This window comes from Nansenia antarctica (assembly GCF_963989245.1).
Source record: "Nansenia antarctica genome assembly, chromosome: 7".
Classification (NCBI taxonomy): Eukaryota; Metazoa; Chordata; class Actinopteri; order Argentiniformes; family Microstomatidae; genus Nansenia; species Nansenia antarctica.
This window is the reverse complement of record NC_137677.1, coordinates 46,675,360-46,692,859: the sequence shown is the minus strand read 5'-3', so window position 1 is coordinate 46,692,859 and position 17,500 is coordinate 46,675,360. Positions and strand designations below refer to the sequence as shown.

Here is a 17,500-nt window from a genome sequence, read left to right as displayed (position 1 = left end):
CCCAAACATTTGATTAAACTTTTTTTTTCTCACTCTGAAAGAATGAGCGTGACAAAAGAAGAATACAAAGAGTTTAGTAAGGTTTCTGTGTGCCCCATTAAATACATCTCCACCCTACTTATTTCTAATGATGACTACAGTAACAAGCCTCTACTGTTCCATCCATCTGTACGGCTCCACACTCCACACCACTCTCTCTGTCTCTGTGTGACTAAATGACTACTATTGCTATTTTCATCATGTACTGTACAAGTGGGAGTGAAGGTGATGGCACACCCACCCGCGCACACACACACGCACACACCCACCCACGCACTCACGCACACACACACACACACACACACACACACACACACACACACATAGATCAAATCCTTCTGGCCAGACATGACAGAAAAGTCTGAACTTTTTAATAGGATGGAATTAGAAACGTTCATGCTCTGATAGCAAATAAATTAATGGACTGCAATTGAGCACAAAGTTGACAAAATAAATAGATCAAATGTAGATCTAATGTAGTATGAGTACCACAATTAGACTCATTCAATAAATGTCTAACCTCGGGGAGAATGAGATTGGCTGCAAATGAGTTTGAATGATGACTGCCGACTAATTACCCACAGAGCAAGGGCATCCGTCTTCTATCCTCCTGGGTGAGGAGGGTCCCCTCCAGCATGGGGCTCAGGTTTCGTCCACATTCTACAGGCACTGGACAAAGTGGGGAAGATGTACAGTAGAGAGCTTGAGTAAACTGATCCTAATTGTTGGTTCTTCGAGGTGAAAATGTGATGATAGATCATCACATCACTGACACATAGAGATACTGTATGTGTCAGTGATGTGCTGTGAGTTTCTCTCCACTCATTGCATTACTCATTCCAGTCAGCACGTCCTTTTCCTCCACTGTTTCTGGTCACACACTGCCACCTGCTGGACTATCAGAGTAACTCAACCCTGGCTGTAGAGGAGAACAGAGGTGTACCATTCACTGGGAATCATAGAGTTCCATAAACATTAGAGTGAACACTAAAATAATTGTGATTGGAGGATTTTATACAGCCATGTAGTCAGATTTAGTCTGTTGTTTTGAGAGTGTTAATCCAATGGTTACAGGTCCAGTGGTTTAGGCACAAAACACTTGTCAGGTTGGCATAATCTATAAGAAAACATTCCCATGGCTGTCAGTTGATCAGATGAAGAAGTAAATAGTTAATGTTGGGTGCCTAATAAGAAGACAAAGAACGTTTTTGCAGTGCATAAACTATATTTATGAAGTCATTAACATTTGCATTCATCAGGGTGTATATCAAAGGTTCTCTTACAAGGCCTCAAGGCTCTGTGCTTGGACTCCTCCTCTTCACCATCTACATGCTTCCCCCGGGCCAGATCCTCCGTCATCACAGCCTCAACTTCTACTGCTACACCCATGATACCCAAATCTATCTCAGCTCTACTCCATCCTCTCCGCTCCCCCCTCTGTCCCTTGTCAAATGCCTGCATGAAATAAAAACCTGGAGGACATTAAACCTTCTCAAACTCAATAGTAGGAAAACAGAGCTCATGATTGTGGCACCTCGGGCGCTGCTCCGGAAGGTTGGTGACTTCATCCTCGAGGTCGACGGCCGCTCCATCTCCCCATCTCCCGAAGTCCGCAACCTGGGTGTCATCCTTGACTCCACCCGTTCCTTCCAGTCACACGTGAAATCCATCACCAAATATGCCTTCTTCCACCTCAAAAACATTACCAGACTCCGATCATCCCTCTCTGACTCTGCGGCCGAAACCCTTGTACATGCCTTCGTCACCTCCCACCTGGACTATTGCAATGGAGTCCTGTTCGGGGTACCTAGCAAAGCCCTGGACAGGCTCCAGACAGTATGTGCAGAACTCAGCTGCCAGAGTTCTCACCCACACCAAGCCCTGGCAGCACATCACCCCCACCCTCATTCACCTCCACTGGCTTCCGGTCAAGTCCCACATCATGTACAAAATCCTCCTTCTCACATACAAATCCCTCCATGCCTGCGCCCCCCAGTACCTAACTGACCTTCTCTGCCAACATACCCTATCCCGGAGCCTGCGGTCCTCAGACATGGGTCTGTTTTCCACCCCCCGCACCAACTTACGAACATTCGGGGACAGAGCCTTCAGTGTGGCAGCACCCACCCTTTGGAACTCTCTCCCCACAGTGATCCGCAATGCCCCTACCCTGGACACCTTCAAATCACCCCTCAAAACCCATCTGTTCACCAAGGCCTTTGGCCCCTAGTTTAGGGGTGGCTGTGGCGCAGGAGGTAGATTTCTGGAAAATGTGTAAAGCGTCCTTGGGTTCTGTGAAAGGCGCTATATAAAACCAAGATATTATTATTATTATTATTATCATTATCATTATTATTATTATTACAATAAGGATCATCAACTTTGACAGAAAATACATGACTGAATAAATACATTTCCAGTAAAGTGCAGTTTAATGTCTTAATGTCATCTTTCATAGAAAAAACATATAAGCATTTATTGGCTCCAGATGGCATCATGCCATTTCATGTGAAATCTATTGAAGAAGAAGACCATGTTTCAATCCAATTTGCTGATGCCTTCCCATCTAGAAAACCCCACCCAGTTGACTACATGGTGCTGTCACGGGGGCAATAGGAAAGATAGACACTGATTGATCTAGCTTTTCAAAATCTTTGGAATAACTAACCCAGGCAATTTCGCTCAGAACAGCAATGGCTAAAGTAGGCTAATTAGTAACTCTCTCCCTAAAGCTCAGCGTTCTAAATGAGAGGCGTGATAGCTCCACTCACTCAAACGCCCACCATGATAAATAGAGTCATTAAAAAGGCTTACTGGACAAATTAACGAATGATAGTTGTATTACACTCTTAATTCTGCTGGCAATGTCATCAAAATATAAGATTGTTTTAGATATATGACATCTATATTATTTCATACAAGTCACACTCTCTCACCTTAAGGCTACAGCATTAATTTACATTAAACTATTGTCAGAAGTTGACGAAATGACTTCAGTTGTGAATGAGATTCAACAGCAAATAAAGAGTCGAATATGATTATTATTAGTAGTAATGTTTACTTTTGGCACGAGATGACGGCGCGAGCTGATCGTATTTCGCGGTAGCGCTCCTTGGGTGCGTTCGTAAATTTGCTCTGAGAGCGTCGGAACGCACACTGGGTTCAACGTCATAAATGGACCAAGTAATTTGATTGGACAACAGGCATTCCATGAGTGCTGATCAGATTTCCAGAGCGTATTTACGAACGCACCCCTTGTTGTTCAGCGAGTGTCCTCGCGAGGGAGCAGGAACTGTGCAGCACACAAGCTCAATAGCAGCTCGCTGGCTGAGGTAAAACTGTTTGTGACTTTAGTTTAGATATATTATAGTATATATATATTATATTGTCTCATGTCAGTGGTGTCAATATTTACCTGAACACTTAACAGCATGTGAAGGAGCATTTAAAGCTCAGTAAGGCAACAATTTCAAAGGTTTATGTGTCATTCTCCTCAGCTAGGTAAGTTCATGCAGCTATCCTAGCGAGCAACTTTTCAGTTTGTGGCTAACCACCAAGTTTAACTAACTAGCTATTTCCTTTCGCTTCTAGATTATTTGCGGGACAATAAAGGCTTGACAGTATTCCAGTTATTATGCCGAAAGTGACAAGGAAATTCACGGGGACCCACAAGTATCACCGCAGACGCCAGCCGTATCCTGTCAGGACCATGACCACCCGCAGTCAGAGTCGTCAGGTTCGGGCCAGCGACTGTTTCTTTGAATGGCTGGCCCCCGAGGTCTTTGACATGATCCTGGACAGACTCTCTGGTGGGTTCTGTTTGCTTTGGACATTTTTCAGGATGGGTGAATTATGATTATTTAGATGAGACATATCTATGAGGCTGAACTATTCTGATTGAAGCCATTACCATGGGCAGGGTACTAATTGGTCTTAAATATGTATAGCTCCAATGAAGTGCATCTGAATTAATGAGATGTTTCTCCCTGACTCATTGTTTGTTGTGGTAAAGTGTTGCAGATCAGTGTGTTGAGCATGGTGTCCAAGGCCATCAGTCGCCGCATCATGGGCTATGTCTCCACTCAGACCTGGAGAAAGAGGAACATCGTACAGGGGTGTCATCACTCCACCGAGGTGTCCTCACTAGAACACTACACATCGCTGGGTGAGAGGCTCCTCAACAGCTTTATTTGATTAATTTACCTTTATTTTACTTAGTTGGTTGGCCAAGAACACACATGTTTATAATAAACTAATATTCAGAGCCACATTATTTCTGCTGTAATTCTTTATCAGGTAGATAGACCAAAGTATTATTTCTATCTCCTTTCATAGGGGTTCCGAATGAGGAAAGCAAGTGGTCCTGGTTGGCAAATATAGTCACTATGTTACATTCTTCTTGTTTTTGCTCATTGTTTCAGGTTTATTGTTCAAGAGATGTACCCTCTTGCTGCCAACAAAGGATAGGCTAACGTTCATATATAGCAAGTTTTCACAGGTAAGACAGAGAGGTGAGGGAGGACAGATGAGGCAATGTTTAGCTGTGTGTGCTCTATAAACATTCTCACATTTCTAAACAAACCAAACAGTTGACAACATTGAATAGATTGTTATTTTCTAGTTAACCTTACTTAGACTAACACAGTTGTTACCTCCCACTCAGGTTCCTTGCTTCATGATGGAAGAGTGCATTAAATCAGTGCAATGCCAAGGCTTCTCCAGCTATGGAGCGTTTCTACAGGTGAGAGCCTAGTTACAAAGAACATCAGACAATTTAATATCAAAGGCTGAATCCTGTATTGAGATGGTTAATGTTTGACTGACAGACATTGATAGCCGGCTGGGATGAGCTGGAGTGGCCCAGAGTTTTCAACTTCCTGTGCGACTTCACAAATCTACCCCAGAAAATCATGTCAGTGGTCACAGGAAAGCCAGGTGAGTGTCTGTCCCTATAAGAAGAGAGAGAGAGAGAGAGAGAGAGAGAGAGAGAGAGAGAGAGAGAGAGAGTGAGAGAGAGAGAGAGAAACAAACAGAAAGGCTAATTGAAAGAGTGTGAGAGACGTGAGTGATCCGTATGTCTTTTTTCTCCCTCAGGTTCATGTCAGCTGTTGGAGCAACAGATCCGTCTGTTCTGCAGACAGGTTCTGTTGGACCCCTGGAAGAACCACAAGGACACTCTGTTCTGGCTGACCCGCATCCTGAAACCCTGGCCCATTGTCAGCCAAGCCCGGCTGCTGTTCATCCTCTACGGACCACTGCTACCAGACGGTGAGAGGGACAACATGGGCCTTCTCGGTTTCTACCTTAAAAAAAACTGGTTGCACTTTTGTACAGTATATAAATCACTTGTTAGTAATTACATGGTGAAATTCTAATGTTAATAATAACAAATGAAATGCTTGTTTTTTGGTTGGCCAGAGTTGCAAGGCAAAGTGTATGTGTAGTGTAATTGGAATGTTCTTTCCAGGTTCGCTAGACTGGCAGGAGCAGCTGCGTGCTGGGGTGGCCCAGTGGGACCTGGCCAAGGCTCTCATCCTGCTACAGAGCGACCTGGAAGCCAAAGATTGGACCACCGACACCATAATGGCCATCCTGGAGGAGCTCATAGGTAACTGCAGTAGCCCAGAGGACTTGGCAACTTTTAATGATTATATTTTACACACCCAGGAATGGTAGACAAACCTTTTACACTCTTTTGTCTGTATACTGTATATACTGTATGTCTGGTCAGTCCACACGTACAGTATGTACCATTACCATAGGATTATAGATTTCACTAAGCAAATGGTGCGATGATGACTAATGTATAGATGATTCACTTACCTTAAGCCTGGTACACATATAAGGATTTTCTGATTATCTGAGAAGGACCCCACACATGAAGATAAAAAATCATGGATTGAACAGTCTTGATCGTATTGTGTGTGGTGTGCTCCAATATACAACCACATGCATAAAGATCTGTCCTCCGACAGTCTGGAGTCTCGCGTGAACAGGGTAGTAGTACCCTGACTGACCTGTAGAGGCAGCCATGTGCTACAGGGAAAATAAAGTGCAGAAGAACGAAAAGAAGAAGACGCGTCAGTCAGCTCGCTTCTTGAGTGGCTACATTCCATTCCACGTCACAATCGGACTTGGGAGTTGTCAGTTTTGACCACAGACAATAAGACTTTTGATCGTAAATATTGAACACGTTTAATATTTACGATCGTCGGCCCCGACCATTTTCCGAGCAGATTGTCGGGAGAAATTGACTCTTAACACACCTCACACCACAGGATAATCTTGTAGGATAATCTTTAGAGCCATCCGATAATCGGGCGTTTGCTGTCCTTGGTCGGAAGGGGGGAAATCGGGCCAAAATCGGCCAGATTATCTTTATATGTGTGCCGGGCATGCGATAAATGTACTTCGCTTGTAAGTCGCTTTGGATAAAGGCGTCTGCTAAATGTCAAAAATGTTAATGTAAAGTGTGAATGCTGTGTGTATGAATGACAGTTGTTTTGTTTTGTGCTGGTTCTGTTGGCCTCCAGTCCTCCCCCAGGCATGGCACATGGAGAATGTGGCTCGTCTGTTGTTCCTGTGTGGGAACAGCATGTGCTGCAGCGTGCTGGCCAGCAAGGCCCTCAATGGACGCCTGTTTGAGATCTCACGACTCATTGTGTACCTCGTACTGGTCAGTCACTGCTGCTAAATAACTTTATTATCTGCTCTAGGGTTCCGGTATCTTTTAACCTAAGAGACAAATTTCCCCCATTTTGTGCCCACTTAACGGAAGGTACTGCCTGAACCGGCCTGAGCTACTGACATTTCTGGTTACCCCTCTCAGGTGTGTGAGAAGGACGGGTACTCCATGAACTGGTCCGTCAAGATGGTGCAGCAGGTGTGTGAGGTGTTCTCCTCCTCTGCTGACAAGTGGTCCTTCATCCAGGCCGTGGAAAACATGTTCTCAGAGGTTGCCATGGAGATATACGAGATTATTGTGTCTGGTGAGTTGTTATAGGCACTAAGACTATCGTATCAGATCAGGGTCCAGATTCCTTCAAGCTTTGTAGCACTAAAATAATCTTAAAGTTAAGGGCATATTATTTGGGAACACATTAATAGAAAAACAGTTAAAATAAGTAGACATATGCAGATTTCTAACTGTCAACGATCTTGTCACAGATAACCATCAAGAAGACTTTGAGATCTTCCAGAGCCAGATCTGCAGCCTCCTCAACGCCAGTGCTCACCTCCACACTGTGATTCTCTACATGTTCCTCACAAAAGAGTGAGATCGAGGAGAGGAGTAGTGTATATTATATATTATTATTATTATTATTATTATTGTTATATATTAATATATATTATATTATTATATAGAGTGATAAAGGGCATTATTTTGGGACCATGGATTTTCCCTGAATGAAAGAACATAACATTCTGTAGTATTACTTTCTTTCACAACAAACCGGATGTTCTGTCTTTGATTGTAATCTTTGTTGTTTTGTTATGTCTTTTATATATTTATCTATATCTATCTATATCTATCTATATCTATATATATATATATATATATATATATATATATAAATATATATATATATATATATATATATATTTACAGTATACGTCTGTGTAAACTACTCTTCTGGATAGAGGTGTTCAACTTGTATTGTATTATGGTTATGTATTGATTATACTGTTGTTTCTGTATGAAATATAAAAACACATTTGCATTATCATCAATTAGCCGATCACAAATGTTAACAATGAATATCTCCTGAAGACAGATGGATAGCCTGGGTAAATTAGGCTGTAAAGTGGCCAAGATTTGTTTCCAAGTGTTGTTGCAGCTTTGATGGCTTCATGCTTTCGTTTGAGAGCGTCGCCGCACAAACAACACACACCGGCAATTCCACTCCTTCGGTTTCTTTGAAAGTAAATCCAAACTTTAGGTACACTTCTGAATATTTTCGGGACTTTTCTCTTTTGCGTTTATCTGCCCCTGGGGCAGGCGCTGCTGGGGCCGAGGTGGAAGGAGTAGCCGTTGGATCTCGAGCTCGAGGTCTCGTTACTGTTACAAATGTATCCATCCTGCTTCACTAATTAATAGTAGTAACTAATAATATCTTGTTTTTACTTTTAGTATTGTTATGCTAAATATTGATTGCTAACGATATGCTAATTATTGACTATTACTTCAATGTAGTTCTGTTGTTCTGTTCCGCTGTTCATGTTCTGTTGTTCGCAACACCTAGCTTGCCGGTTGTTAAGTCTGACGTCAAAAGTGACGTTTAGCCATTTCCGGGTCCTAACCAGAAATTCTCCGCACCACAGTACCTGTGAACTACAGCGGTAGAATGACAGTTTAATCGTTTTTTAGACTCGGATCTATTCATACAACAAGGGACACAATACTTTCCCGTTTTCTCCATATTGTCAGGGTATTTGAGCCTCGGAAAAGCGCTATATAAATATAATGAATTATTATTATTATTTCGGCATTTCGAAGACAGCGCCTCAGCCAACGTTGGACCCGGAATCACGTCACGACTTAACAAGCGGTATACGGCTAACGTTCGATTCTGCTCCATGGGAATCATTTATTTTGTAAATAGTTTTTTTTTCGTCAAAAGTAGCTTATTATTGCCTATTAATGCTTGTAGTTTATTCAATATAACTTTTGTTATATTTTTTAATTGTCACAAATATTTTTTGTGAAAATTGTAAATGATTCTGAAAAACATTGGCGGACCCCCTGCAGTACCTCTGCGGACCCCCTAGGGGTCGCGGACCCCCGGTTGAAGACCAATGTTTAAACTATGCAATTGTAAACACTATAGCTTAAAACATGATTTTGTATTCTCATGGATGATCAATCCTTGCATCCAAGTCCCGTCTATGAATTTGAGAGTGGTTCCGTTTCTCCGCCAAGCATCCCGTCTAGCCTTTACGCACAGGGTTGCCAGATGGGGTCTGGTTACCGCCGAATGGGCTACTTTTGATCACACTGGGCTGGATAAATAGCATTTAGGGCCGGTATCAAAATATCAGTGCCTGAAAGTTACAAAATGCGTGAAGTTAAAACACCCCCCCCTAGTAGCTACATACAATGTGCAGGTATTTTCTTTTTGTTTACGAACATCATTGGCAACAGAACAGACAGTTTAGGAGCAGGATATGGGCACCTGCACCCTGGCTGTGTTCGGAATAGCGTACTAGCATACTCAATGAGTATATACTGCATACTACCTACTAAATTTCTCGCATACTCAAATCTCGCATACTGTACAGTTCGAACGTACTACATACTCAAAATCTACGCCATATCTAGTATGAGTAGTATGCTAGTACGCCGAACACAGCCCCTGTCTGGACTCCTCCCACTTTCACTTCCGGGTTACCAACCGCACACATTACAAACAAACTCCAAGTTTGGATTTGGAAGTTTTGGACTGGAGTTGCATGAATGAATGATCAGATCAACATCAAAACATATCTGAACAATCACACCATATCTGTCAACACCGACCTATTATTTTTTTTTATTTTTTTTTATTTTTTTTTAAACTTCATGATGAGTAACGAGTCATCAGAGACTGATCTAGACGTTACGATAGAGAAGCTAAAGAGGAGATATTTGCAGCGGAGGAAACTGGTGGTGAGTTTCGTTTGACTCTTCAGTGATCTAGCGACAGTACGTGACGTTAGAAATATAAGGTTCTATCTACATTTTTGTCAAAATTTTGTTTTTTACATTATCTGATCCATTAGGTGTTTATTAATGCCTGTGTGTGGTGTTATTTTTAAAATGTTGACATTTTTGAGTTAGTAATTCATAAAATACAAAGGTTCCATCTCACAAAACATAATGGAATGTAAAAACTGACGCTCAATATCTCTGAACTACGGTACCCTAAACGGAGATAGAACCTTATCATTCTGAACTCACGAGTAGCTACCGTCAGCTCCCTACTACGCTATCTCCAATCTAACAGTATTATATGATATAACATAGTGATCCCCTCCATGTTGCTAGTTTCCATTGCCTGACTCCCTCATTGTCACAGCTTTCAGAAGAGAAGAACACAGCTGGAATGATCCATAAACATGATGGTAAGTTTGGAGTGATTGCCATTCATGTCATATGAAGATGCAGGATGTCCTAGGTTCACTTCTGACCAGACAACTTGCAGCAAATATACACTTGCCTTCTGTGATGATAACATGTGATGTTATAGTATACTTATACCTGTTATGGTCTGACATTCTTGAAGATCCTAGTGTTCAGAGAGTGATGAAGTCGCCCAGGTCTAAATGCACCGACAGAGAGGTGAGAGGCTACAACAGAGCTCTACGAGAGCTGTTCAAGGCTGTCACACACCCTCCTGAAAGGTGAGGATGTTAACCAGCCTTGTGTCTTGTAAATGTACTGCACTTTTGTAGTGCCTAGGCCCTTATTCCAAAGCGCTTTACAATGACCTCTCATTCACACATTCACACACCATTGGCAGCAAGCTACCATGAAAGGCGCCGGCCTGCTCATTGGGAGCAATTTGGGGTTCAGTGTCTTGCCCAAGGACCCCTAGACACGTGGCCAGCCGGGGATCGAACCACCGACCTTGCGATAATTAGACGCCGGCTCTACCTGCTGAGCCACAGCCGCCCCGTGTCTTGTATATCCCTTTAGAAGAAAAAAACAAAGTGTCAGTGTGGTTGATAGTAGTGTTATTTGTATGTTGTACAAGTACTTTGATTTGGCATGACAAAGTGATGTGTGTGTTCACGCCCAGGTTGGAAAGTGACTACAACCTGAGTGGCAGCGAGGAGGACCTTAGTGAGGATGACACAGCCTGCCCCCTCTTGGAGACTCAGGGGCACTACACAGAGACAGGTGTGTTGGGTCTCTGCCCATAGAATTGACTGCACCTATACACACAGAAGTAGTCTCAATTGGCAGAGTGAACGTATCTGTAAACAGCAACAGTGTTCAGCGGTTTGTGATGTTGTTACAGATGTGACCTTACCCTCCAGTCTGATTGGTACCCTGGGCTCCAGCGAGACTGAGCCCACAGTCAGGGGGTCTAGAGAAGGAGGTCAGAGAGGGGTGAGGGGCCTGCAGCCCGTCCCTCTCGACTCCCCCTCTGACATGGGACAGGTGTACCAGGAAATGCTGCTCATCTATGAACAACTGCGTGTGAGTGATACACAAGGGGGAACGGAAACAGCTGTCTAGGCAAGGTACTGCTCTGTGGCAGCTGTTGTTGTCAGCTTACGTGTGCGTGTGTGTGTGTGTGTGTGTGTGTGTGTGTGTGTGTGTGTGTGTGTGTGTAGGCCGAGCGGTTGAGCCAGCAGCGCTGGGAGAAACAGCTCCAGGAGAGAGAGAACAGTCTGCAGCCAGCTATAAGCAGGCTACGAGGGGTGGAGGAGGAGGTGCACAGACGCATCCATGAAATACAGGAGGTGAGAGTAGCACACACATAGACATACACACACTGCATTCACACACACACACACACACACACACACACACACACACACACACACACACAGAGAACATGCTTAAACAATTCATCATCAAACACAAGTGTTCTGAGTCTGATCAGGGGTCAGTTTCCTGAAAGTTTAGGTATTACTTAATTTCTCCCAACAACTCAGCCACAAAGCTGTGGGCCAGAGACTACCAATTGTAAAATCAATGCTTGCAGGTCAGTCTTCTGTGTGAGTGAATGAAATGTGTTAATTGTGTCACTTTAAGTAGCCTACTTCTTAAGCCACGAAGCCTTCGTGAAACTGACCCCTGGCCTGCTCAGAACTGAGGACTCACTAACTCACTCTTCTGCTGACCCCCTCTGGTAGAGCCAGAGAGCTGCAGGGGATGCTCAAGGCAGAGTGGTCGTGGTGATGATGAACTGTGTTTTTTACCCCACCAGAAACAACAACAGGAGGTGAACCAGCTCCAGGAGCTCCTCAGAGAGAGAACCAAGGAGAACAGGAGGCTCAAGGCCAACTTTGACACCATCAAGGAGCTCAACGACACCATGAAAAAACAGGCTAGTCGTTTATTGAGATAGTCAGCTGTGATGATGATTAATAACTGGCGTACTATTATGTTTTTGTATTTTCTGTCATGTAAACACTTAATAGCTAGTGTAGTGTTATTGAGATATTCCGTATACTCACAATTATGTTCAGTTGTGTACTTTTGACCACTAGAGGGGGGTCTTCTCTAAGCTGGTGCTGGTGCTGCTGCTTTGGTAGTTTAATGGAACAAAACGTTGAATAATAATATTCAATAACCAGGCTTTGCTCACTGTCATCATTTCCCATAGAAGTTGGAAAACTCCTCTAGAACTGGTAATCCTAAAGGCCATACATATAAGCATACTAAACATCCCTGTAAATTCTCAACCCTAATTACTACAAGCCTCTTCGTACAGTATGTTATCTTTATGTGAGACGAAAAATGCTCACTTAAATCTGGCTGCTAAAATCCAACAGTTTGATGGAGGTTTTTCCTTATTGACAGAGCATAATCAGCTTTATGAAGAGACAGTTTGAGGGACATTGTGGCTTTTATCTGTTCTCGATGGACACGCTCCACAATTGTCCTCCTTTTCCTCTCATTGGCTTTGAATGGAAGAATTCAAAACTTCTGTGTATGATGTAGTGAAGCTTTGAGCAGTGTAACTATCATCATTTCCTTTAGAAGTTGGAAAGCTCCTCTAGAACTGGTAAAGGGCATTCATGTAAGCATACTAGACCTCCCTGTAAATGCTCAACCCTAATTACTACAGGACGGTTTCAAACCGCGGCATTGAAAATCATGTTGTTGTAGGGCTTTGACGGAGCCGCCAACACATAAAGTACATGAAACACTTAACCTACTGATAGATATTGATTATGGTGGAGGATATTGATCTCTGAGATTAGTTCAGGTAAAAGATGTCTCTCGTCTCTGCGTCGTGTCATTCCAACCATTCAATGTAAAATAGCCCCCTCAACAATAAGGTCTTCAGGTTCAATGATACACTTCAAACACGGGTGGCTGGGTCCTCAGGAGAATAGATTTATTTCAGAATTGTCACACATATAGTCAGACAGAAGCATATGCACCCATCTCACAGTTGTTGACATTCGCTCTGCTTATCGAGGGTGCAAGGAAGGTCTATGAAGAACGACATCTTGGAATAGCATCTTAATTGAATGAACTGCTCTTCCTCATTAGCTTGGTTTTTATGCAAAGTTTCAACTGCTGCTCAAGGGATTTCAGTTTTTCGAATACTGCTCAATAATCACTGAACTATTTGACTTAGAATTATGCAGTGAACATACTGCAAGCATTTCACAAAAAACACAGGCCTCTTTCTCATTAGCTCAACGTGACTCGTCTTGAATTGTCATAAGTCTATCAGCAAAGAAAACTATCAAAATAAAAGTACCCATGCTAGAGCTGTCAAAATATAGAGCTGTCAAAATAAAAGTAGTAATACCCTGTGGATGAATACAGCATTACATTTGCGTGACAGTGATCACATATCCTTCTGATGAGAAGCGGTCACATGACTCGTGATTATGATTGCTTCTAAATAGTATTTTTTGACAGGCTATTTATTTGACAAATCAATTTTTTTACAAAAAGTTCTGTCATCACTTTCAATAGCGTCTTCAACCACAACAGTGGTGCTGGACAAACACAACGCAATTAATGACGGTTTTATGATGGTATTGACAAAAAACGTTGCTATTTTCGAAACATCAGTGGAAAGCGGCTGGCTCGGCTCCATTTGATTTCCACCAGAGAAGGGGATCCGTCAATTACAGGCTCACGACAATAGGCAGTCATCTCTGATTCTGCTCACTCCTCTTTCACCTTCTTCATGCAAATCTTACACACATACTCGTCAAGATTTACTGGTCGGAACCCGAAAAGCTTCCAAATTGCAGCAGTTGCTTTTTTTAGGGACCAAGCTTGCGCTCGCCATATCTTTTTGTAATTCTCTGTTCGAGGAGAAGCTGTCACATGACACAAGATTATGATTGTTTCTAAATTGTTTTTTTGACAGGTTATTTATTTGACAAATGATATTGTTTACAAAAAGTTATGTCGGGGTGCTTGCATCAACCATGTAACCGCAGTTCCCGGTTCGATTCCGGCCGCGGACATATCCTGCATGTCATCCATTCTCTCTCTCACCCATCCTTCCTGTCAAATCTCTACTGTCTCTATCGCAATAAAAAGAAAAATATGAGTGGGACTGCCCCACTCAGAAAAAATTACTTAAAAAATACACAAAAAGTTGTCATCACTTTCATAGCATCTTCAACCACACAGACAGTGATGCTGGACAAACTCTTAAGGCGTTTATTATACATCGCAATTTATGACAGTATTTACAAAAACCGTTGCTAACCCTAACCCTATTTTTTAAAACCGAGGTTTACGCTTTAACCGTAAAACCGCCCAACCCTAGAAGCCTCTTCTTATAGTATGTTATCTTAGCTCTAATGTCTTCTTTTCAAATAAACACGGCTCAAGCTCTAACCAAAGACCACATCCAGCCACAGAGCGATTATTCATTCATTGAGTCTTTCAATGGAAGGCAATAAACTCCCCTTAAACCTTTAAAGAGCCTTTGAAATAACTAAGGCTGTGTTGGTTGTTTTTCGTTCGGTGTAGATGAATGACATCGTTGAACACAATAAGAAGCTGGAGACTCAATCCAGGAAGGTGCAGGCCCGACTGGAGAACCTACAGGTGGGAGGACAGGAGATCATCTCCATCATCAAACTTATATTCACTCTAATCATCAGAGCTGTTATAACTTATTATCCCATCGCTATTTCACGAGGGACGGCCTGAGATAGGCAACACATAGTTTCACTAATTATTTCCATTATGTGATTATATGTAATCATACCCTGTTGTTTGGAATTGGAATGATGTCGTGCCAAAGTCAAGCCGGCTAGCCTGAGGACTTTGAACCTTTCTCATTGGTCAGGCTCTAGTCTGAGTGGCTGTAAGAGAGGATTATCGATGGTGTTCCCTACAGAGAAAGTACGAGTACTCCGTGGCGCAGAGAGGTCGTGAGAACGGGTGTCCCAAGGCCATCGAGTCCAAACCCTCCAAACAGGAGAAAACAACCGTCTCTTCCAAACCAGCCAAGGTAACTGGGCCTCTTTCACTGTATGTTTGTCGACTGTGATTGTAACTAATGCAGGTGTAACGCTAATAGGCTCTGTGAAAGACTTCTGTCTGTAACTCACCCGCCGATGCACCCTAATGAAGACTGATTAACTGGGACGGCTGCTGTTGTTCCAGTCAACCGGGTGTACTCTGATTGTGCTTTATAGCCTCATTTACTCTTAACATGTTTGTTCAGAAAACACGCAGGCTACTTAGCCTTGGTCCAAGGCGTGGCTTGACCACACATTCTCCCAACAAACCACACTGCGTTAGCCAGATAGAGGCTCTGGTTAGATGATGATGATGTGACAATGATGATGATGACAGAAGATAGTCATGATGATTGATGATGATGATGATAATGATAATGATAATGAGCGGTCATCTGGTCATCTCCTCAGGGCTGTGGAAGTTCTGTCCCCCTCAGGCTGCTAGCTCTGCTACTGGACTGGGTCCTTGACGGACAGGCCCTCCCCCCAGTCGTGGGAGACAGAGGGACAGTCCTGGGCCACAGTGTAATGCCAGCAGTCCCACTGCATGAGAGGTGCTCCAAGGTGGGAGCCACAGGGCATCCTATGTTGTTGTGGTTATTGTGGTTGTAGTGGTGGTGCGGGTGGTGGTGGTGGTGGTGGTGGTGGTGGTGTTGGAGGTGCATCCTGTGTAGCTCTTTACCCTGAGTTGTTTGGCTTATGTGTGTCATTTGTGTTGTTCACTGTTCTGTTGCTATGTTTTTCTCCTGCCCCCAGGCTCTGCCCCTATTGGTTGAGCAGCTTCAACAGGCCTCAGGATCAGACCCCGCCCTCCTCCTGTCCCTGCTACGCCTTATCTATTGGGCCCTCCAACAGCTGGACACCAACACACAGGTTCACCACTATACTACACACCAGTGCACAACCACACATACAACACCACCGAGCACTACACACACACCACACCACACTACAGCAGGCTACACAACACTACACACACCACACAACTCTACCACAGCAGGCTACACAACACTACACACACCACACAACTGACTTCCTGTGCGGTGAGAGAAAACAGCCATTGATGTGGTGTCGAAGTTCTGTTGTCTTTCCTTTTTGTTTTCACGTGGTCAACATGGTGTTATTGTTATTGAGTTGCCTGCAGTCGTGTCTGTTGGGCCGTGTCCTCCTCTGGACAGTACTCGGGTTCAGTATCAGAACAGCCTGTCCCTCTGTGGCTTTGGAACGGCTGTCGGTCGGTCTGATGGAGGCCGAACCCCAGCTGTGAAGAGAACAGGCTCCAGCGTCTCTGTCTCCGGTTCTGGATGGAAACAGCAGCCAAGAGAGTTAACAGCAGGCCCGCTCAGATGTCATCCCGACTCATCCAACTCATCCAAGCTGTGTGTGTGTGTGTGTGTGTGTGTGTGTGTGTGTGTGTGTGTGTGTGTGCCCGTGTGTGTGTGTGCCCGTGTGTGTGTGTGTGCCTGAGTGTGTGCGCCCGTGTGTGTGTGTGTGCCCGTGTGCCCGTGTGTGTGTGTGTGTGTGTGTCTGTGTGTGTGTGTTCGTGCGTGCATATCACTGTCCAAGCTGTTTCCGTGGACTCTCTTTGATCCCTGCACTCTGTGTCTTAAATTAACTTTGTCGTTGTTTGTCTCCTTTGCGGGCAGAGCCGCTCCGGCAGGGTGGTGGCTGACACGTCGTCTGTCAGTCACGTAGCGGGGTGCCCGGCCCGGCGTAGTTGTCTGTCACACCGGGTCAGAGCCGCTCGCTGACACGCTTGATGTTAAACTGGAATCACATGGCTCGTTCTCTGCTCTGTTACTGCGACATGTGTTTGTCGATTGTGAGGACGCTTGAAAACCGCAAGGCCAGAGACCACGCAGCGACTGTGTGTGTTTAATCACAGCTCCGGAGTCCCCGCTGAGAACATGGAGGCAGCGGGAGGTTTCAGTGTTTGAGGAGAGGGAGACGAGAGCTACTTGCCTCAACACGGTCCTGGATATAACGTCTCCTAGATGGAAACGGGTCTCATGTGGCTCCTTGTAACCGTGTTTGCGGCGGATATACACTGTGTAATGTTTGTTAGATCAAATGATTGTACTAGGCCTATTTTCGGGGGAAATGTATTTTGGCGCTTTTGGGTGCGGATCAGATTAGATCACCGTGACTGTCCCGTGTCCACTAACTTGGAAATGCATTTTCTAGTCATGCAGCACGAATATGCATTACAAAAATGATACATTCACCGTTAATCTCCCATCATGCAATAGCATACACAGTTCACAGAATTCGCATGCATTCATAGACAGATGGATATTTA

At 43.8% G+C, this 17,500-nt stretch overlaps 2 protein-coding genes across 2 annotated transcripts in view; both read left to right on the top strand.

Moving 5' to 3' along the window:
• Positions 1-3,673: 3,673 nt before the first annotated feature.
• On the top strand, positions 3,674-7,316 carry LOC308162671 (F-box only protein 47-like; the record flags this gene model as incomplete). The annotated part of the gene is made up of 7 exons (XM_080536815.1): positions 3,674-3,848; positions 4,052-4,204; positions 5,134-5,307; positions 5,507-5,647; positions 6,573-6,715; positions 6,869-7,028; positions 7,207-7,316. 7 exons carry the CDS (start codon positions 3,674-3,676, stop codon positions 7,314-7,316), a joined length of 1,056 nt encoding a protein of 351 aa, XP_080392941.1.
• A 2,278-nt stretch (positions 7,317-9,594) lies between these two features.
• The window catches only part of ccdc138 (coiled-coil domain containing 138), a gene marked incomplete at its 3' end in the record, with an annotated part of 14,211 nt that continues 6,305 nt past the window's right edge, over positions 9,595-17,500 (top strand). The window contains exons 1-12 of the mRNA XM_080536814.1: positions 9,595-9,685; positions 10,095-10,140; positions 10,302-10,419; positions 10,818-10,918; positions 11,040-11,221; positions 11,359-11,487; positions 11,958-12,077; positions 14,705-14,782; positions 15,078-15,191; positions 15,613-15,765; positions 15,958-16,074; positions 16,848-16,914. Of these exons, the coding sequence (XP_080392940.1) occupies positions 9,599-9,685; positions 10,095-10,140; positions 10,302-10,419; positions 10,818-10,918; positions 11,040-11,221; positions 11,359-11,487; positions 11,958-12,077; positions 14,705-14,782; positions 15,078-15,191; positions 15,613-15,765; positions 15,958-16,074; positions 16,848-16,914 (1,312 nt within the window). The 5' untranslated portion in view covers positions 9,595-9,598. The remainder of the gene's footprint in view (positions 9,686-10,094; positions 10,141-10,301; positions 10,420-10,817; positions 10,919-11,039; positions 11,222-11,358; positions 11,488-11,957; positions 12,078-14,704; positions 14,783-15,077; positions 15,192-15,612; positions 15,766-15,957; positions 16,075-16,847; positions 16,915-17,500) is intronic.